Source organism: Choristoneura fumiferana, chromosome 8 (genome assembly GCF_025370935.1).
Source record: "Choristoneura fumiferana chromosome 8, NRCan_CFum_1, whole genome shotgun sequence".
Classification (NCBI taxonomy): Eukaryota; Metazoa; Arthropoda; class Insecta; order Lepidoptera; family Tortricidae; genus Choristoneura; species Choristoneura fumiferana.
In genome coordinates, this window is record NC_133479.1 from 2,378,662 (window position 1) to 2,398,793 (window position 20,132).

At 38.7% G+C, this 20,132-nt stretch overlaps 1 protein-coding gene across 1 annotated transcript in view; it reads right to left on the reverse strand.

Moving 5' to 3' along the window:
• LOC141430111 (uncharacterized) overlaps positions 1–20,132 on the reverse strand; it is a 276,496-nt gene that overhangs the window by 113,507 nt on the left and 142,857 nt on the right. The window contains 2 exon segments of the mRNA XM_074090657.1: positions 15,994–16,094; positions 17,175–18,045. Coding sequence (XP_073946758.1) covers positions 15,994–16,094; positions 17,175–18,045 — 972 coding nt within the window.

Genomic DNA, 20,132 nt, shown 5'->3' on the forward strand with positions numbered 1-20,132 from the left:
CGGTCGCAACTTCGCATGAGTTATGTTGGGGACGTATCTGAATATCGAAAATTAATATATCTAAAGTTAAAAAGTCAACGGTCGCAATATCGAAAGTAGCGTAGGTTAGGTTAGGTTCGATATTTTGACCGTCGATATTAACTATTGATATTTTCATTTTTGATATTCAGATGCGTGCCGAAGAAGCCGTGGTGGCCTAGTGGTTTGACCTATCGCCTCTCAAGCAGAGGGCCGTGGGTTCAAACCCCGGCTCGCACCTCTGAGTTTTTCGAAATTCATGTGCGGAATTACATTTGAAATTTACCACGAGCTTTGCGGTGAAGGAAAACATCGTGAGGAAACCTGCATTAACCTGCGAAGCGATTCAATGGTGCGTGCGAAGTTCCCAATCCGCACTGGGCCCGCGTGGGAACTATGGCCCAAGCCACGTATACAGGCTGGGATGGTGATGATAGATGATAAGTACCGCGTAAAATAATCATAGTATATTTTCATTTTTTTGTTGAATGTTCTTTTTAACACCCGACGCAGGTAAAATACATGTTCAATATACTGCCCTTATCCGAGTCCGATTGTAAGATATATTTCTCATAATGCTTATGGATTGGCTTTGTGCTTGCAACCCCGATACCCATTTCGAGCATCAAAGAATACTTACACAATATTAGATTCTGGTTTGTTTACTTATTTTAAGAGATTGGCAATATTCGGAGAGTTTATGAATATTTAAAGGATTGTTATGAATGTTTAAAAGAAGCTTTGACCTACCGTTACTTAAGAGCACTGTTAATTGAAATCCAAGTGACTTCTTGAGTCTTTTTTGGAATGTATGGAGTATGTATGGAATGGAACATAACCTATTTAACCAACAAAAAGTTGGAAAACCCCCGACTTTGACACTTCAAAGTTCTATATCTGTCTAAAGAAACATGTCTAAGAACGATCGTTAAAAACCCCGCTTTCAAAAGAAAAAAAAGGTCCATCTGTTTAAGAGCTACGGTGCCACAGACACACATAGCGGTCAAACTTATAACATCCCTCTTAAGCTCCCGACGCAAAATAGGGGTGTTATAAGTTTGACCACTATGTGTGTCTGTCTGTCTGTCTGTGGCACCGTAGCTCTTAAACGGGTGGACCGATTTGGATGCGGTTTTTTTATTTGAAATCAGGTTTTCTAGCAATGGTTCTTAAACACGTTTCATCAAAATCGATTCAGACGTTTTTGAGATATTGAACTTTGCAGTGACAAACTTTTTGTTGCTTAGGTTAGGTTATAGTTGATCAGTTTCAAATGTCAAATCAATTAGATAACTAGAATGGGGTACATTCTAAACTCGATTTAAGACGTGAGTTATCCGGTACAATATATCATTTATTATAACTAAGGAAAATCATGGAATTTTAATTCAACTATTGGATGGTTCACGCAAGAAAAGCCACGGGTAAGACTAGTCTAATATAAAAGTAATTAACCGTCAATCATTGAGAACTGTTGTATATCTTTGTTAGAAATAGCGGAACACCCCTCTTTTTGCATCGGGGGTAAAAATTACACCAGGATTAAGAAACCTCTCATGTTCCCACAGACAACAAACAATAAAACGCCAACTTTTTAAAATTCTCCGTCCGTGTGAAAAGTCCGAATTACGGGCGGGATTATTAGAACTTTCCGAAACTTCGGTGTTGCCATTGTTAAAAAAATAAATTTCTCGGGATATTGCAGTGTTTAAATGTTGCCAGGCTTTTACTAATTAATTTCAGCTGAAATTAATCAAACGAAAAAAAAGCTCGAGGTGGGTTTATGATTCAATAGGTACACCTGAAATATTTACGAATTTCAATTTTAACAATGAGCTCATTGGTGAAAAAAAAAACCTTCAATAAACATGCGTACACTTATAATGATGAAGAAATATTAACCACAGTAAACTACGTACTCAGTAACATCATCTCGCAGGGAACACCCAAATACTCCGAAATATTTTATTCCGAATTTGCTAATTCCGATTTTCAAAACTCCGATTTTCACAATTCCTAAGACATATAATTCCGATTACTTAAAAACACGAAATTTATTTTTCCGAATTTCAAAATATCGATTTTTTTAATATCCGATTTTAAAAACTCCGAAGAATGAAAAGCGCGAAATGTTATTGGCCCGAAGTACAGTATTCCGATTATCAATTTTCCGAAATCATCATCATCATCATCATCCCAGCCTATATACGTCCCACTGCTGGGCACAGGCCTCCTCTCAGAACAAGAGGGGGACGATGTTTTCCTGAAGGAAAGCGGTAAACCGTAAAGCTCATGGTAAATTTCAAATGTAAGTTTAAAGACTCAGTTCCCAAAGTTCCGAAAATCTCAGAGGTGCGAGACCGGATTTGAACCCACGATCCTCTGCTTCAGAGACCACAGATTAAACCACTAGGCTACCACGACTTTTTTGTACACTGTATCATGAAATGATAATAATTTATGTATATCACTCTAAAAAAATCCATCTACGTTAACCTTTCAAAATACCCCTAATTTTGGGGATTTATAACCCTGGCAACATTAAATTAAGACAGCTGAACAAACACCAACTAAACTTGAACAAACACCGAAGTATTTGATAAGTGATATTCAATACGGAGCCAAATTAAGAAGTTCCATCAACTTTTGTATCAAGTATTATCGGCAGCGTAGCTCGTGGTTCGTAGAGGTGCTACGAACTCGTAGCGCTACGAAAACGAAAGATATGAGATTTACCCGTATTTTCTGCCAGGCGGGCTGTACTACGAAATGCGAAAATCCAAGTTCGAATCATACCGTCCCGCTCACTCTCGTATTAAATAATATTAGCGTCAGCAGGACGGCAAGATATGAAGTTGGAATTTTGCATACACTATAGCCGCCGCAAAGAAGCCGCGGTGACCTAGTGGTTAGAGACCTATGGCGTCTCAAGCAAAAGATCGTGGGTTCAAATACGTGCTCGTATTTCTTGAATTGTTTTCGAAATTCATGTGCAAAATTACGTTTGAAAAGCTTTTCGGTGAAGGAAAACATCGTGAAAAAAACCTGCACAAAGCTGACAAGTAATTCAATGGTGCATGTAAAGTTCCCAATCCGCACTGGTTTCGCGTGGGAATTATGGCCCAAGCCCTCTCATTTTGACTAAAGGCCTGGTGCCCAGCTCTGGAACGTATATAGGCTGAGATGATGATAATGATTTTTTTACAAGGTTTTATTTAACTTGTGTGTACTTTATGTATGTATGTACCCTCGAACCAACTGAATAGGGACCCACTGTGGAACCTTTTCGGGGAAAAAGTCATAGTGACATCGCATTGCTTGACAAGGGAATTTATTATGACACTTACTGTGAGAACGTTCTACGGTGGGCCAGAAAAAAATGGTTCTACTGTACATATGTGCGGGTCAAACCTTGCAAGTTATATTTGACCCACTTCCAGAGTTCGATTGACTTGAAATTGGGCATGCTTATGTAAATCTGGTGACAAAGCAATAACCTGCCGGTGACATCCTGGTGGTCCAGCCAATATCATCTCCGCGGGACGGAACTCCTCAACGGTCAATGGCATCGACTTGAAATTTGGTACGGAAATTCAGTTTGTAGTTTGTTATAAAAGCTTGTATAATATTTTTTTAACAATAAACTTTTTTTACCCAGGACAGGAAACTACCTAAAAGCAATAAATATAAGCATGAAATATTATAGACAACCTTTGCGGTACAGAAATAAAATTGTACTCATTACTAAGTCCTCTTTGCTTGAGTAGTACTCGCTTTGTCTTCACAATCCATACTTCAACGCTGTCGAGTTGCTTTTAAAAGCAGATTCTTGCTTGATGATCAAGAACGAAATATTTATATATTTACTAATATTATAAATGCGGAAGTAACTGTCTGTTTGTTTGACCTTTTGATGTTTAAAAATTGGATCGATTTAGATGAAATTTGGTATGGAGATAGTTAACCTAGAGGATTAGTTAACCTTGGAAAAGGCATAGTATAATCTCAGAAAATTATAAAGTTAAGATTATATAAACGAATTATAAATAAAAAATCGAACTTTTTATCTTGCCGTCTCGCTGAGTCTAATATTATTTAACACAAGAATGAGAGGGTAAGAACTTGGTTAGAAAGTAAGTACGTAAATCTTTATTTTGCTAGAATACGTTCACGAGATCTTACTTAAGCAATTAAATTACATATCGAAAATACAAACTGAGACATGGATGCACAGAAAAACCAGAAAAAGAGAGCAGCGCTGGGAATCGAACCCAAGCACGCAGCACGGATTGCTGAGGACCTGGGTTCGATTCCCAGTGCTGGTCTCTTTTTCTGGTTTTTCTGTGCATCCATGTCTCAGTTTGTATTTTCGATATGGTTTTCACGGGATACCCGTAAAAGTTACAAATTTGGAGTTGAAATAAAAAATACAAAAAGACTCCAAAAAACCAATCATTATTAAATTACAGTTAGTCAGTCGACAGCTCGACATGCGATATGAACTTTGATTTTTGAATTTAGTAGTAGCCCTCTTGTTATGGAAAACTATATATTATGGCAGGGGTTGCCAACTTGATTAGACCCAAGATCTACTGTTTACTGACGAAACCCTGTGCGATCTACCAGAGATAGATATTAGATACTTTTTGAAATCTTAAATGTAACAGCATAGTTCAGTATTTATATTTTTTGCCTTGCTACGATCGACTGGACTAATGGCGCGATCGACCGATTGGCTACCCCTGCATTATGGCATATTAAATTCACGCAAACTATAGTGAACACGCAGAAGCTGTGTCCCAATGGCTTACGAATATTTAATCAGCTACCTAAGAGCATAGCGGAGTTGCTCCGGAATTTAAGATTCATATTAATTCACTGGCTCAAGGATAAAGCATTTTAATTAATCGAAAACAATGTTTTTTTAAGGTTAGGTACGTCCCATAGACGTAAAGTGGGGGTGATTTTTTTTTGTCCAATTTTATAGTATGGGGTATCTTTAGATAGATATGTATTTTAAAATCATTATGGGGTTGTAAAGACGATTTTTCGATACAGTGATTCGTTTGCAAAATATTCAACTTTAAAGTGCACATTTTTGTTAAAATCGAGCGAAAAGTATTACTTAATTTTTTTTGTAAGCTTACGGCTACGGAACCCTATCCTGGGCGTGTCCGATACGCTCTTGGCCTGTTTTTTATTTGACCAATCGCCGTCTGAGTGACCGGCCCGTTGATCCGGCACGTTAACAGAGCCGTTCCGGCCCCGGCTGGCCCGTAAACTGGCCGGTCGTAAATCCTGCAAACAGGGACGTAGCTCTTGTGTTAGGGTACAGAATAAGCGGCGCAGTCACTCCATTTGGCGGTTTCTTGTTTCTGATGTTCAAAGGTTAATTAGAAGAAATCCGATTTTGCTTCTACAGTACACCTTTTTTTGCAGGTGGTAGGACCTTGTGCAAGGTCCGCCCGGATTGCTACCACCATCTTGCTCGCTAATCCTGCCGTGAAGCAGCAGTGCTTGCACTGTTGTGTTTCGGCGTGGAGAGTAAGACAGCCGGTGAAATTACTGGCACGTGAGGTATCCCATCTTAGGCCTCTAGGTTGGCAACGCGTCTGCAATACCCCTGGTGTTGCAGATGTTTATGGGCGGTGGTGATCTCTTACCATCAGGAGACCCATTTGCTCGTTTGCCATCCTTCAAATAAAAAAAAAAAAATAAAAAAAAAAAAAACCTGTTTTTCGTGTCATTTGTTAATTAATAATTTTATAACTAGCCTGTTGCCCGTGATTCCGTCCGCGTATTCGTTTATCGCGGACACAAGGGAATTATTCTATGTCCTTCCCGGGACTCAAGCTATCTGTATACCGAATTTCATATAAATCGGTTCAGCGGTTAAGACGTGATTAGGTAACAGACAGACCTACTTACAAATTCTCGCATTTATAACATTAGCAGGAAGTGGGGTAAACCATACAGTAATTGGCCACGGTACAGTAACTGACCACTTGAATTAAATCAAAAATTTACAAAGAAAAGTGGTGATTTGTTACGTAACTGAACGAGCGAATCGCAAGCAAGACTGTCAAGTCAACAAACCTCTCGATACTAACTCCATCTAGCGATACTTCACCCTTTTCCCTTTTCTCGGGATTTCAAACTAGCTCTATACCAAATTTCATCATAATCGGCTTTGTAAACATATATACACATCCGCGTTTATAAATAACATTCGTAACGCAAGATGGAACTCTTGAATGATTAATCACAATCGATTTGAAATTTGGTTAAAAAGTGCTAGCCACATAACAATTCAAAATTAAATTTAAAGAAAAACTCTTATTTGTAAAGTGGTAATGTAAGTGTTAGGTTTTTTTTTAATTCAACCGGATGGAAAACGAGCAAGTGAGTCTCCTGATGGTAAGAGATCACCACCGCCCATAAACATCTGCAACACCAAGGGATTGCGTTGCCAACCTAGAGGCCTAAGATGGGATACCTCAAGTGCCAGTAATTTCACCGGCTGTCTTACTCTCCACGCCGAAACACAACAGTGCAAGCACTGCAGCTTCACGGCAGGATTAGCGAGCAAGATGGTGGTAGTAATCCGGGCGGACCTTGCACAAGGTCCTACCACCTGTAAAAGCTAAGCTGTAAGCTGTAAGCTGTGTCCATTCCATTCGCGGACCCAAAGGATATAAGGGATAAGTCCAGACGTAGAATCGGGCTGTTTGCGTCTAATGACGGCCCAAAAAGGTTTACTGCGTGTACCGGGCTTTACTTACACTCCTCTAATTTAATATTGGCTGTAAACACTGACATTTATTAGACAAGCGGCACAGGATGAAGACATGCTGAAGATTATGACCAGCCGTATTGACTAACACGTGGGCGTTAATGATCGCTTTTACCGTCTCTTTTTATCCATATCCTATAACGTGTGACAGAAAGAAGTGATGAAAAAGATTGGGGTTCCGATTGCGTTAGACAATAAGGCATTCTATAATCATAAAGGAGGCCGTATTGTCTAAGGTGTCTGACACTCGCCTTATATGTACTTAGGCCCAAAACAAATGATTTCGGGTGGATCATAATAAATAAATATCACGGGACAATTCACACCAATTGACCTAGTCCCAAAGTAAGCTTAGCAAAGCTTGTGTTATGGGTACTAAGCAACGGATAAATATAATTATATAGATAAACACCCAAGACCCGAGAACAAACATTCGTATTTTTCATACAAATATCTGCCCCGACACGGGAATCGAACCCGGGAACTCAAGCTTCGTAGTCAGGTTCTCTAACCACTAGGCCATCTGGTCGTCTAAATAATATACAATTCGTCATAGTTCTGAGTGTACGTAAATACAAGTGGTAGTTTTTTTTTCACCATACATAAAATTTGACAATTTTACCATAGCACAAGGTTCCATTTTCGACGATATTCAGAATGGACACTATTCCTTGTTGATGTATCTCAAATTGTCATTTTTCTGCTTTGACGTATAATTTCGAGTTGGCCATTTTCCATTTGCACCAAATGACAGTATATCTTAAAATCTGCGTTGTCACTCATCTATACTTCGATTTTTTAGCATTAGAAAGAACGTAAGCGATCTTGACGTGTCTTTTAATTGAAAAACAATTTTGAAAAATAAGTCACAGCAAATATGTAACAATTAGCAAGGACTTTTTTTTTATTCGACTGGATGGAAAACCAGCAAGTGGGTCTCCTGATGGTAAGCACCACCGCCACTAGACACCTGCAACACCAGGAGGATTGCAGATGCGTTGCCAACCTAGAGGCCTAAGATGGGCACTGGCAAGCACTGCTGCTTCACGGCAGGATTAGCGAGCAAGATGGTGGTAGCAATCCGGGCGGACCTTGCATAAGGTCCTACCACCTGCCTTACATGCGTTTGGTATCATAAGTAATAGTTACTGTTCTTTTTAAACGATTTTCAATAAAAAGTCTCGTCAAGATGGTTTACCCTTTTGTCTAATGCTAAAAAACCGAAGTATACCCGTATATATTGTGGTTCTGGAAACCTACATAACGTGACGTCAGTACAAAGCCCCGCTAACTGGTACGCAGCGAGTTAACTCGATTGCTCGCTTGAGTGAGCTACTACTTTGATAATTGGGATGACAAGGAGTTAACTTGGTCGAATTTAATTTGGGGTAACTTGTTACGAAGCTTGTTATCTTTGGTTGTTAGTCGGTAATTATGTTATTTACTAATATTATAAACAATCAAGTTTAATAAGCTCTCCAAGAATTCATCATCATCATCATCTTACAGAAGTCCACAGCTGGACATAGCCCTCTTCTATGGCACGCCACAATACTCTGTCGGTTCTCTATCGTTTGCCCGAATTTCATGTGCCCGAATGTATCGTTTTCTAGAATTTTCATTTGCCACAAAGTAATTTATTTCTGAAATAGTAATTTCTTCAAAGTCCACCCCCCTACACTACGCCCTACACTACGTTTTCCCATCAGTGGTGTCCATTATTTTTTTATACAACTAGATTTGCTCGCGTTTATTGCTATTTCACCGGAACTATGCAATTATCCGGGATTTAAAAACTACCCTATGTTCTTCCCAGAGTCTCAAGCTATATTCATACCAAGTTTCATTTAAATCTGATCATCGGTGAAGAGGTTATATACAGAGTACATTTGAATTTATATATTAGTTTGGATTTGGTCATACTCGTAGAGGGTAAATGAGCGGGTGGGTCACCCGACGGAAAGCAAATCGCCGCTCTCCATGAACAATCTGGCATTATTAGGGATAAAATCACCGTTGAGCTTTTTTATGTTAAACTGTACTTTTATTTAAAAAATATTGTCGAATAATAACGAGTGCGTTGCCATCACTTTGAGTAGAGTCTAAGATCTGGGAGCATGATGGATGGTTGTGTTCCTCTGAGGATTAACTTTGGTTGTGGTTGAAACGGGTTAGTGCAGTGTGGTGGGATAATGACATTGTGCGAGATTGTCGTGTTTTCACTCATATATTTTAGAGTTAAGCTTAAAAACCACTTTGTTTACTAAATATAAAAAAAAAACTGTTTGATCATAAAACAATCATGACAAAAAAATGAGGAATAGTGTGTCGTACCTATACCTAGATGTCTTGCATTAGTGGTAGCGGAAGAGAAAGATAAAACGTTCTAATTCATTGCATATGCACATTTGAAAAGTAGCGCATATAATTAGCCCGTACAAAGATATGAAAAAAATCATAATTGCCGTCGCTTTATGTTTTTGAAATAATCATGTATGTTAGAAAGAACATATGTGATTTTCCCACTAACGTCGATAAGCCAAAGGCTACTAGAAACACAGGGAAGCTTAAAGTTCCATCTTACAGACTGGCTAAAACCAAAAAGTCTTTTCTGGGAAATTGCATACGTTTTTATAATAAAATTCCAAAAAATATTATAAATGAAACGGATACAAAATTCAGATCTATTGTCAAGAAGACATTAATATCAAAGGCGTATTATAAAGTTAATGATTATATCATGGACAGGGATATTTGGAAATGATTCCGATCCGCATTAGCGATCCCTTCAAATAGCGAACCTACTGTGTCAAAAATAAAGTTGTGTAAAAATAATATTGTAAATCTGTTTTAAAAAAAAATATACCTCGTTGAGTTTCTTGCCGGATTCTTCTCAGCAGAGGTTTTTCCGAACCGTTGGTAGATTTTTTGACATTCATAAGTGCTTGTTATAGCCTAAATTGAATAAAGATATTTTGACTTTGACTTTGAATCAATGAGAAAATATTAACAAAACAGACCAGCTGAAAAAGCCTCACTCACTAAAAAAAACGCATTGAAATCGGTACATCCGTTTGAGAGCTACGATATCACAGACAAATAGATAGATGATATACATTGGCATCAAACTTATAATAGGTACTCCCCTTCTTTTGTGTGGGAGGTTAAAAATAGTTCAAGTAAAACTATTGTGCGTGCGAAGTTGAATGCTCCGAAAACTAAAAAATAATTAACTTAAAAGTGAACAATAAATGAAGGAATAAAATGTACAAAGTGCAATAAATTGTATTTGCAGACGCCAAGTAGTCTAGACTCCAGTGTAGCGTTGAGTAGTGTTGTTCCATGTTCGTGTAAAAATAGTATCGATGATTTGTCACACAGAAGTGCGTGGTCAAACTCGATAAGTCGTAATAATTGACTGTTGAAAAAACACCATGTAAGACATCAAATAAGTTCCTATAAAATAAGTAGATCAACTTGGATATCGGGTTTGACTACATATCCCTTGGTCATTATCATAGATCGACGTGCTGCAACTTGAAATGTAGATTAAAGATTTTCCTATTTTCGTTCCACGTCTTATCGATGTTTAAAACAAAAAAAGATACCATGAATATAACTGACTGATGATCGGATAGGCTTGTGGTTAGATAACCCGACTTCAAAGCTTGAAGTTCTGGGTTCGATCGGATGAATATTTGTGTGAAAAATTCGAATATTGTGGTTTGTTGTGATTTATCTATGTAAGTTAGTCTGGTGTCTAGTATCCATAGTACCTACTATAGGAATCTTTAACATAGTGCTGGGTTAACTGTTATCAATCCTTCCATGGTGTTTACTTTATTATACGTTAGTATTAACTTTTTAAAAACATTTTAAACAAAAATATAACTTTATACTGTGCAGCCTGTTTTTTTTTTAAATATTAAGTCTAATTTAATGTATCGATATCGAAAGCCATCATCCTTCATGGCACATCCCTATCATAGACTACTGTAACACAAATGATTCCTTTAACCTTAAGCATAATAAAATAAAACAAAGTTTTTCAGTTCATAAAGATGATTACGAGTGCAACAGCAGCTCAATGTCACTGCCAACAGTATACACTGACTAGCAAAAATAACGGGTCACATTTCGTATAATTTTGTGCGGGAGAGTTGCGATTAGCTTTAATTAGCTATCGATATTTTGATGGTGTTAAATCGTAGTTTTAGTTCATTTTTGTGTCAATAGATGTCACTATCTCGTCCAAAGCAAAAGCTGAATCGCGCTGTTAAGATTTTTCTGGCAGGGTATAAAAGGGCTGCCAAACACAATGAACATGTCACTTCCTATGCAACCGTGGTTTGATTAACATGTGCGTTCTACGTCCAGACAGATGGAATGGATCATAACTAGATCTTAACTCTAGACTAGACTAAAGATTGTCAACCAATGTGTTGCCATTGCCAGTGATGACCTATAGGTAGAGTCATTCACGATGACGCGTGCCGTGGATCTTATTACAATGTCATTAATGTCTTATTTAGTCAAAATCACGCATCTTCCTGGATGGCGCTAGGTATAATAACATTTATTTACTAGCTCTTGCCCGCGGCTCCTTCCGCGTAGAATTCGTTTATCGCTATCCCGCGGGTATTATATTTACTACGAAATTTTCCGGGATAAAAACTATCCTGTTTCCTGCCCCGGGACTCCGGGACACCCGTTTCTAATGTAACCTTAGGTACCTACCGCGTTAAATTTCAGCCGCTGGGATTAGAAGCATAAAATCTCTCTTCATTCGTGTTTTTACTGTATTTTTCAACCGACTTCAAAAAAGAAGGAGGTTCTCAATTCGAGTGCTGTTTTTTTTTGTATGTTTGTTACGCGATAACTCCGCCAATTGTGGGCCGAATTTCAATATTCTTTTTTAAGTTCTAAAGGACATACTTCCGAGGTGGTCCCATTGATACCAAGTCAGGATCTGATGATGGAATTTTAGAGAAATCGAAGGCAACCCTCGAATTTTTAAGGCACACCTATAGCGATTTTGGCATTTTTAACATCAAGTCAAGTATTTACATTCAGAAAGTATCATTTGGTGAACTGGACCCTGATAAAGAAGATCGTAGGTACCTACCGGTACTCTATTATAAAATGATATAGCTATGCTGTGTTTGAACTTAATGGAATCGTTGTGAGATTGGCTACAAATCACGCCGTAATTTTTGGGAGCCTCCACGGCAATGTTTATGGTATCCCAGAATTTGAGATGAAATTTGTTTTGTCGTCGATCGGATGGCCAAGTGGTTAGAAAAACTGACTACGAAGCTTGAGGTCCCGGGTTCGATTCCCGGCCGGGGCATATATTTGTATGGATATTACGAATGTTTGCTCTCGGTTGGATGTTTAATATGTATTTAAGTATGTATTTATCTATATAAGTATGTTTATCCGTTGCCCAGTATCCATAGTACAAACTTTGCTTAGTTTGGGTGATGATGATGAAATTTATGAAGAATTTGTCCCATTTTCATTGCTCTTCACGTTCTTATTCTAAAGTTAAATCTATTTTAATAGCATTCAATGGAAGTCGAATAAATTGCCCGTTCGCGTGATTGAACAAAAACCGCATTAATAATGTATAAGGATCTTTTGTTTCCACGATAAAACGGCTTTAGTATAACTTGATTGATTTCGGCCATGTTTTAGACGGATTTGAAGAATTGAATTTATTTTCATTCGGAATATCGAGTTTTATCTCAGATTCTATTTATTATTGGTTATTTATCCAAATTGGAAAGGATTACGTCCGCGACAGTCATTACAAGTGAGCTTGTATACACCCGATCTAGTTCCTTTATCTACCTTCTCTTTGTGGTTACAAAGTTTAGAGTACAAAGAGTTGTTAGTCTTAAAGGCTACCTTAACATTGTTTGATTTTAAAATACCACAAATTCTATCAGACAAACGACCAACGTATGAAATGCTACACCTATATTTGTTAGAAGACTGCGATGGTAACACGGCGTAAAGCATGCTATTCACTATCCGTGCCTGCTTCTTCTGAACCAAACTATTGACCATTGATTTAGTATAACCATTCGACAACGCTATCTGATAAATAGTATTTAACTCTAAATCAAAATCTTCCCTAGAAAGAGGTACAGTTAACAATCTATGTACATAACAATGAAAAGCTGCTAATTTATGCTGCCACGGGTGATTAGATGATGCTGGTATCACTGCTGGTGAATAGCATGCTTTACGCCGTGTTACCATCGCAGTCTTCTAACAAATATAGGTGTAGCATTTCATACGTTGGTCGTTTGTCTGATAGAATTTGTGGTATTTTAAAATCAAACAATGTTAAGGTAGCCTTTAAGACTAACAACTCTTTGTACTCTAAACTTTGTAACCACAAAGAGAAGGTAGATAAAGGAACTAGATCGGGTGTATACAAGCTCACTTGTAATGACTGCAGTAAAGTATATGTTGGTCAGACAGGTCGCAGTTTTAATACTAGATTTAAAGAGCAGTTTCGGCATATAGGAATGAGCATCCTGATAAGTCGAATTTTGCCAAATATTTGTTGGAACTAAATCATTCTTTATCGGACTCCGATTCGTATGAAGTGTTACATTATTGTGGCAAGGGGTTTCGTCTCGATGTTTTAGAATGCATGGAGATAATTAGATACAACAGTATGGGGTCTATTATTAATGAGCAGGTAAATTTAGTTTCATCTCCCTTGCTACGGCTTGGATCTAATTTCAGCAATAGTAGTTAATAAAACATGCCTTGACAGTAAATAAATAAAAATCAAGGTAGTTTTGAAGGACGGTTAAAAAAATTATTAATAATTTGTGGTTAGTTTTGTTTTGTTTCATAAAACGTATGTGGGTACTTTGGGGAGTTACAGTGACAAGTTAAAACGGTGGTTGTGGTTCTTTAGTCTAACAACTGGTAGCATGGTGTACGGTTGTGTCACTCTGAAGATAAGCTCTGGTTGAGTTCGAAACGCGTCAGTGTAGTGTGGTGGTGGTGATAGATGGGTTTGTGTGATTTGTGTGTGTTCTTACAGTGTGAAGGTGGAGGAACTGCATGAACACGCATATTTTGCATAAGCTTAGCTATCGTAAGGTCGCGGGTGAGCAAGGAAATTATTTTAGCTCATTGATATGGACCTCCGCAAAGTAACGCCTGATTCAATAAATTATAATAGTAGGATTAAAACAATAATTCAAATATTTATCTAACGGTCTAAATTAAATAGTCATAAAACTTTTTAGGAGTATGTAAATTCTATTTAATCGCGCTTTGTTTGTACAGTTCATTAGGGATGGGCCGAATATTTATTTATATTCGGTATTCGGCATATTCACCAGATTTACCGAATATTCGTATACGGCCGAATATTCGGCTAAATCACCGAATGTTGGGTAAAGTGGTACTCTTCTTTTTACTGTATTGAGCCATGCATGAGATGAGTGTTAAATGTGCTATTTTTATGAGCTACAGTGAGGCTTTATGTTTTTGTTGACACTAGCTTTATTTCTAAGTAGATACATACATTTTAGAACAAATAATAACAAAAAAATATTTGTAACAACAATAACAATTTCATCCAAGTTGGTCGAAAAACAAAGCTGTTTGTTTATTTATTATTTTATTTGGATAATAAGTTCTTACTGAAAACTGGTTTTGCCCAGAAGCGGGACACAGTATAAGCTTTTTAAAAAAGTTCTTACTAACACAATTATGTAGGAGTCATTATATTACTCGAATTCAATTAATTATTATTATTAAATCCACGGGTAAACTGTACTAACGGATAAACTTTTGACTTAATTTTGTTCCTTCGTTTTTGTTTTCACTCCATTTTATGCCTAAGTACTTCTATAAAAACTAATAAATAAAAAACCATTATGAAGAGTATCACTTAGCTTCGCTATGCCCCAATCCATCATGCTCGCTGACAGAAAAAAAAGGAAATAAAGCGTGCCTTACCGCTGACCCAGTTAGTAAATAGACTGTAACACGGCCAAACGCACTCCAATTCAAATAATATTTTGGTGGACTTAAAGGCTGACCAGGAATATAAAAAATCTGACGCGACGGCAGCACTTCTAAGTTTTATATTGCAACATTCTTTACATTTACTATAAGACCTACCAGTCTTATTGACAACGGTGTCGGTGATGTTATTTAAAGGAATATTTTCTAATCCCTCAGATTTTTCCAATGAAAATAGTACATTACTGTAGAAGCCGGCAACCCCAGGTTCCGGCCGAGGCTTGTATAGTGCTTTTCTCAAACATTACATAAAATAAAATAAATAAACAAGAAATTAAGCTGGCGGGATGCTAGTCTGGTCGCCCTGTTGTGTCGTTCAACAACGTATATACTTATAGTATATACTTATTAAATATTATGTATATTAAATGTATATACTTATAATCATTATCATCATCCCACATAAGACTACTGATTAATAATACGATGCGAGTAGAAAAACATTTAATTCGAAAATGAAAAAAAAAATTTGTTCAAATAAAATTATTGTAATGTTAATCTCAAAGTTTTTTTTTAACACCATGTATACGTTCCACTGTTGACAGATCTCCTCTCAGGATGAAAGGGCTAGAGCCGTAGTTCCCGGCGGGCCCAACGCGGTTTGGGAATAGATTTGCTTCGCAGGTGCACCCAAAGCTCGTGGTTAACTTCAAATATGAATTTCAACAAACTCAAGAGGTGCAAGCCTTGATTTGAACCCACGATCCTCTGCTTGAGAGGCCATAGGTCAAACCACTAGGCCACCACGACTTCAACATATGTATGTAAAATACAAACACCACACACACAACAGAACATTGTAAAACATATAGCTCGATTTCCTTTAGACTTTTGGGTCATCATCATCATCATCATCCCAGCCTATATACGTCCCACTGCTGGGCACAGGCCTCCTCTCAGAACAAGAGGGCTTGGGCTATAGTTCCCACGCGGGCCCAGTGCGGATTAGGAACTTCACACGCACCATTGAATTGCTTCGCAGGTTTGTGCAGGTTTCCTCACGATGTTTTCCTTCACCGCAAAGCTCGTGGTAAATTTCAAATGTAATTCCGCACATGAATTTGGAAAAACTCGGAGGACTCGGGGGACTTTTGGGTAGGAACAAAAAAAAACAATCTTACGTGCGTACGAGAAGGGTAGTCCGTCAGACCATCGGAAGTCTCCCTCGTGCACGGCGTCCGTCGCCCCGATCCAGTAGACGTCGTCGACTCCTGCGCCGGGCCTGCAACACGAGTCCACATAAACCTCATCATCATCAATGCCAGCCAAGCACCAGCAGATGTTCCTATCCCACTCTCTGACTTCTGGCCGGATGGCATGGCTTTCCGTCGCTTAGGATCAAAATACCTAAATAACTTTTATTTTATTTTATAATTATTTGTGATTATTTGGAATTGTTTTTGATGTGATGATTTCCATGTTGTGAAATTTACAGTGCATTGGTCAGACAGACATGCATTGGCAGACTTCAGGCCGCGGTTTGCGGGGGTTCTAATGCTGTGATTTTCATTGAATGATAAATAAATCAATCGGAAGACGTCCACCGTTGTACAGTTGCCATCAGATATTTCGCGTACCATTACATAATACTTAAATACTAAACTTGGAATACTCCGTACAAAATACGAAATCCTTAGAAAAATATTACTTAATATTTTCGTAATGGCTACGTAACCCTATTTTGGGCGTGCCCGACACGCTCTTGGCCGGTTTTTCATTTTACTAAGTATACTTTTTGCGACTGTTGAGTTGTCGTTCATTGTGGCTTGTGGCGTTCTAAGGAGGGCTTTGTTCTGCAGAGGACGCCTTCCGGCTGATGATGTTTTTTTTTAATTTCATACATTTTAAAACGAGTAAAGCTAATTCTATTCTCGAAAGTGCTAGAGCGTGTTCTAACAAGTACGAATACTTAATAAACTTAGATGTTTTGATTAAGTTTCAGTGAGCAGATTAATTTTAACTTTGGTGTTGATATTGCCTTAATTAAGTTAGTTCTAGACTGTTCTATTGTCGAGATTAAATTATGGAACTATACAGTGGAGAATAGTTTATTTTTAAAGGATAAGCTATTTAGAATTTGTACAAGTTGGCCAATAGTTTTTCTGTTGTGGATTTGCTTTTGGGTATAAAACCTGACATAAAAAATGACACCGATAGGTTGACAACGAGTTGACTCTATGGGGTTAAGTTTTTCTTATGATTTACGGAACCTCCTAACAGCGTGTTAAGGCAGACTAAATTTAAAAATCAAAAACTGTGTAGATGAGATAGATATCCGTAAAGAGACAGCAAGATAACTTACGCATGTATCAGTAGTTGGTCCATGATTTGCTGCTGCCTTTCGTTCAGCACGCTGGCAAGGTGCCCCCCGAGCCTCTGGCATTCCGCTTCTGCCTGTCGCCACGCTCGCTTCGCCTCCCGCACCGCCGTCACGCAGAAGTCATCCGACAAGACCCACCCGTAGTCACAATGACCCGTCACTTCCTCCACTGCTTTATCCATCCACCACACCTTCAACCACATAGCCGAGGAGTTCCGCTTCGCAAGTATACTTATGTTTAACCTAACTGAATTCTTCTCGGAGATAATTTGAACACTGCGTAACGGATCGCCTGGCTGCGAGCAATGTTTCCACACAGAGTCACCGTCTTCTAAATTAAGTTCCATCCCTTTGCAAAAAGGCTGGTAATCGTCTTGGATTATGTTGGATGTGTCGTGTTTAGTCGCAATTGGTCCCGTGCCCATCTGGAGGCGCAGCGCGACTTTGTTGCCATAGGGTAGATGTATTCGGTAGGAGCAGAACAGTTTAATGGTGGGGCCTACTTCGAACGAGCCGTTCCTAGTCGTCAGGGTCACATCATGGCAATGGTCCACTGGACGGTAGGTCACGGCGAACGTGGGTCGGCCGTGCAGTTCTACAGTATTTTTGGAGTCGGGGTAGTATATGAACTTTCTGTTTTGAGGGGGTAGTTGTTCAAGTTTCCCGCAGAGTTGGGGGTTGTTGGGGGCGAAGCGGATGAAACCGGTTGAGCAGGGCACGTTGAGCTTGTGTAGGTCGAGGAGGTAGGCGCGGCGGGGTGGGGGGCGCGGCACCAGCAGCCGGCAGCCGCGCGTGCGCGGGAGTTGCCCGGAGTGCACGCGCCCGCGCGGCGCCAAGAGGTGAAGGGCGCAATCTGCAACAAGAGAGGGGAGTTTGAACGGCTAGTATTCAACAGACAACCAAATATTGTAAAAAGTATCTAAAATACTTTTATCGTAAAAATAATAAATTAGGTACCAAAATCATATCCCATTTTTACAGAAAATTATAACCAAAACTAATGCTAACTAGCTTTTAACCCAAAAATACAGGATGTCTCTCTGACCATGGGAACTTAAATGCAACGTTGAGCATCAAAATTGTAAGCATGCTTTAATTTAAAATTAAGTTCGCTTTCGAATACTCAAACATTTGGTACTTTTATAATTTCAGATATTCTCTTTTATGTGCTTATTTCATAAAGTTTTTTGGTAATGAATTCTGACGTTCAGAAATATTTTTACATTTTATTTGTTCCCATTTTAAACTAGGTTTCGGTATTATAATGGCTATAATTTTTGTACTTACATGAAAATTTTTACTTTCTTTTTGTCTACGTACATTTCAACACTTTTTGGACAGTTACCTATAATAATATCTTGAGTCTGATTTTTAATTAAAATTGCCTAAATTACGCCTGAAATAAACTGCTACGTGATTAGGGCTCCTGAAATATCATAATTTTACAACGTATGTTTTGCCGGCGGGGGTGGATTCCGGATAACAAACCCTCAAATAACCCAGGGATGATAGCCTAATTCCTCACAAGAAACGATCGTTTTTCAGGGTACTGTGCTCAAAACGACAAAAATGGAACCTTTGTAGTTATGTCACGATTATCCGTGGCATATTTCAAGTATTCTTAGTACTACTAAGAATACTTGAAATATGCCACGATATGGAAGCTGTTAAGAAGCGGCCACACCGCTGCTTAAAAAACGGTGACGGTACGGGCACAGTATAGGTATATATAAGCTAAAGCAGTAGGGAAGCTACGAACAAATCGATCGAAACGAAGACACTCACACAGACGCGCGTCTACACGGCCTCTAAGACTGCAGTCGCGGTGAGTGTGTTCGTTTCGATCGATTTGTTCGTAGCTTCCCTACTGCTTTAGCTTATATATATACTGTGGTACGGGTGCGGAATCGCAGTGACGTGCCGGTAAACGTCAGGACTTTACCGCATGCTCTCCACCAAAATTCGTGACGTTTACGACACGTCACTACGATTCCGCACCGTCTACGTATTTTGAGCGGCAGTGTGGAGGCCATGCGATACAAACGGTGCGCATGCGATTCCGGGCAGTAGTCACCGTTTTTTTAGCAGCGGTGTAGCCGTTCCTTAAGAGCGTCTATACCTGCTGAGCTGGCAACGTTGCATTTTTGTTAGTTTTTTTCGATTATTCTATAAAAATGTAATGAAAATTAAAAATGTGGTCTGTAAATTATAATCATTATCAGCTGGAAGACGTCCACCGTTGCAACAAAGGCCCTTAAAACGCCACAATAAACGACGTCTCGACACTTGTACGGGTGTTCCACGGTTGCCCGCAACTTTCGCGATTTTTAGTACACTTGTCAAAGCTTCGTCTTCCGGCGGTTGCCACTCGAGGACCTTTCTCCTTAACGGCTATCCGTTCTTCAAGTAAATGTGGCCTGCCAATTGCCACTTCAATTGCATATTGTTTGAGCTATGTCATGCTAGGTCGTTGGCAAGCACTCACTTTAGGTCCCTTAGTCGCCTTTTACGACACCCACGGGAAGAGATGAGTCCGTCCTGCTCTAAAACCGGGCACGGCACGGACACCCTCTGCTTTTCATTTTAGAGTTCTGTACCCAATGGGTGCCAACGGAACCCTATTACTGAGACGCCGCTGTCTGTCTGTCCATCCGTCTGTCACGGGCTCTATCTCTTGAACCGTAATAGTTAAACACTTGAAATTTTCACAGATTTTGTATTACTGTGGCCGCTATAACAACAAATACTAAAATATTTAAAGGGGACTCACATAGGTACAACAAACTTGATTTTTTGCCGTTTTTTGCTTGATATTAATAACGGAAACAGGTAGACGCTTGCAATATTCACAGAATCTAGTTGTAAATAATCGCTTTAAAAATAAATAATTAAATAAAAATAAAATAAATATTTAAGGGGGGGCTCCCATACAATAAACTT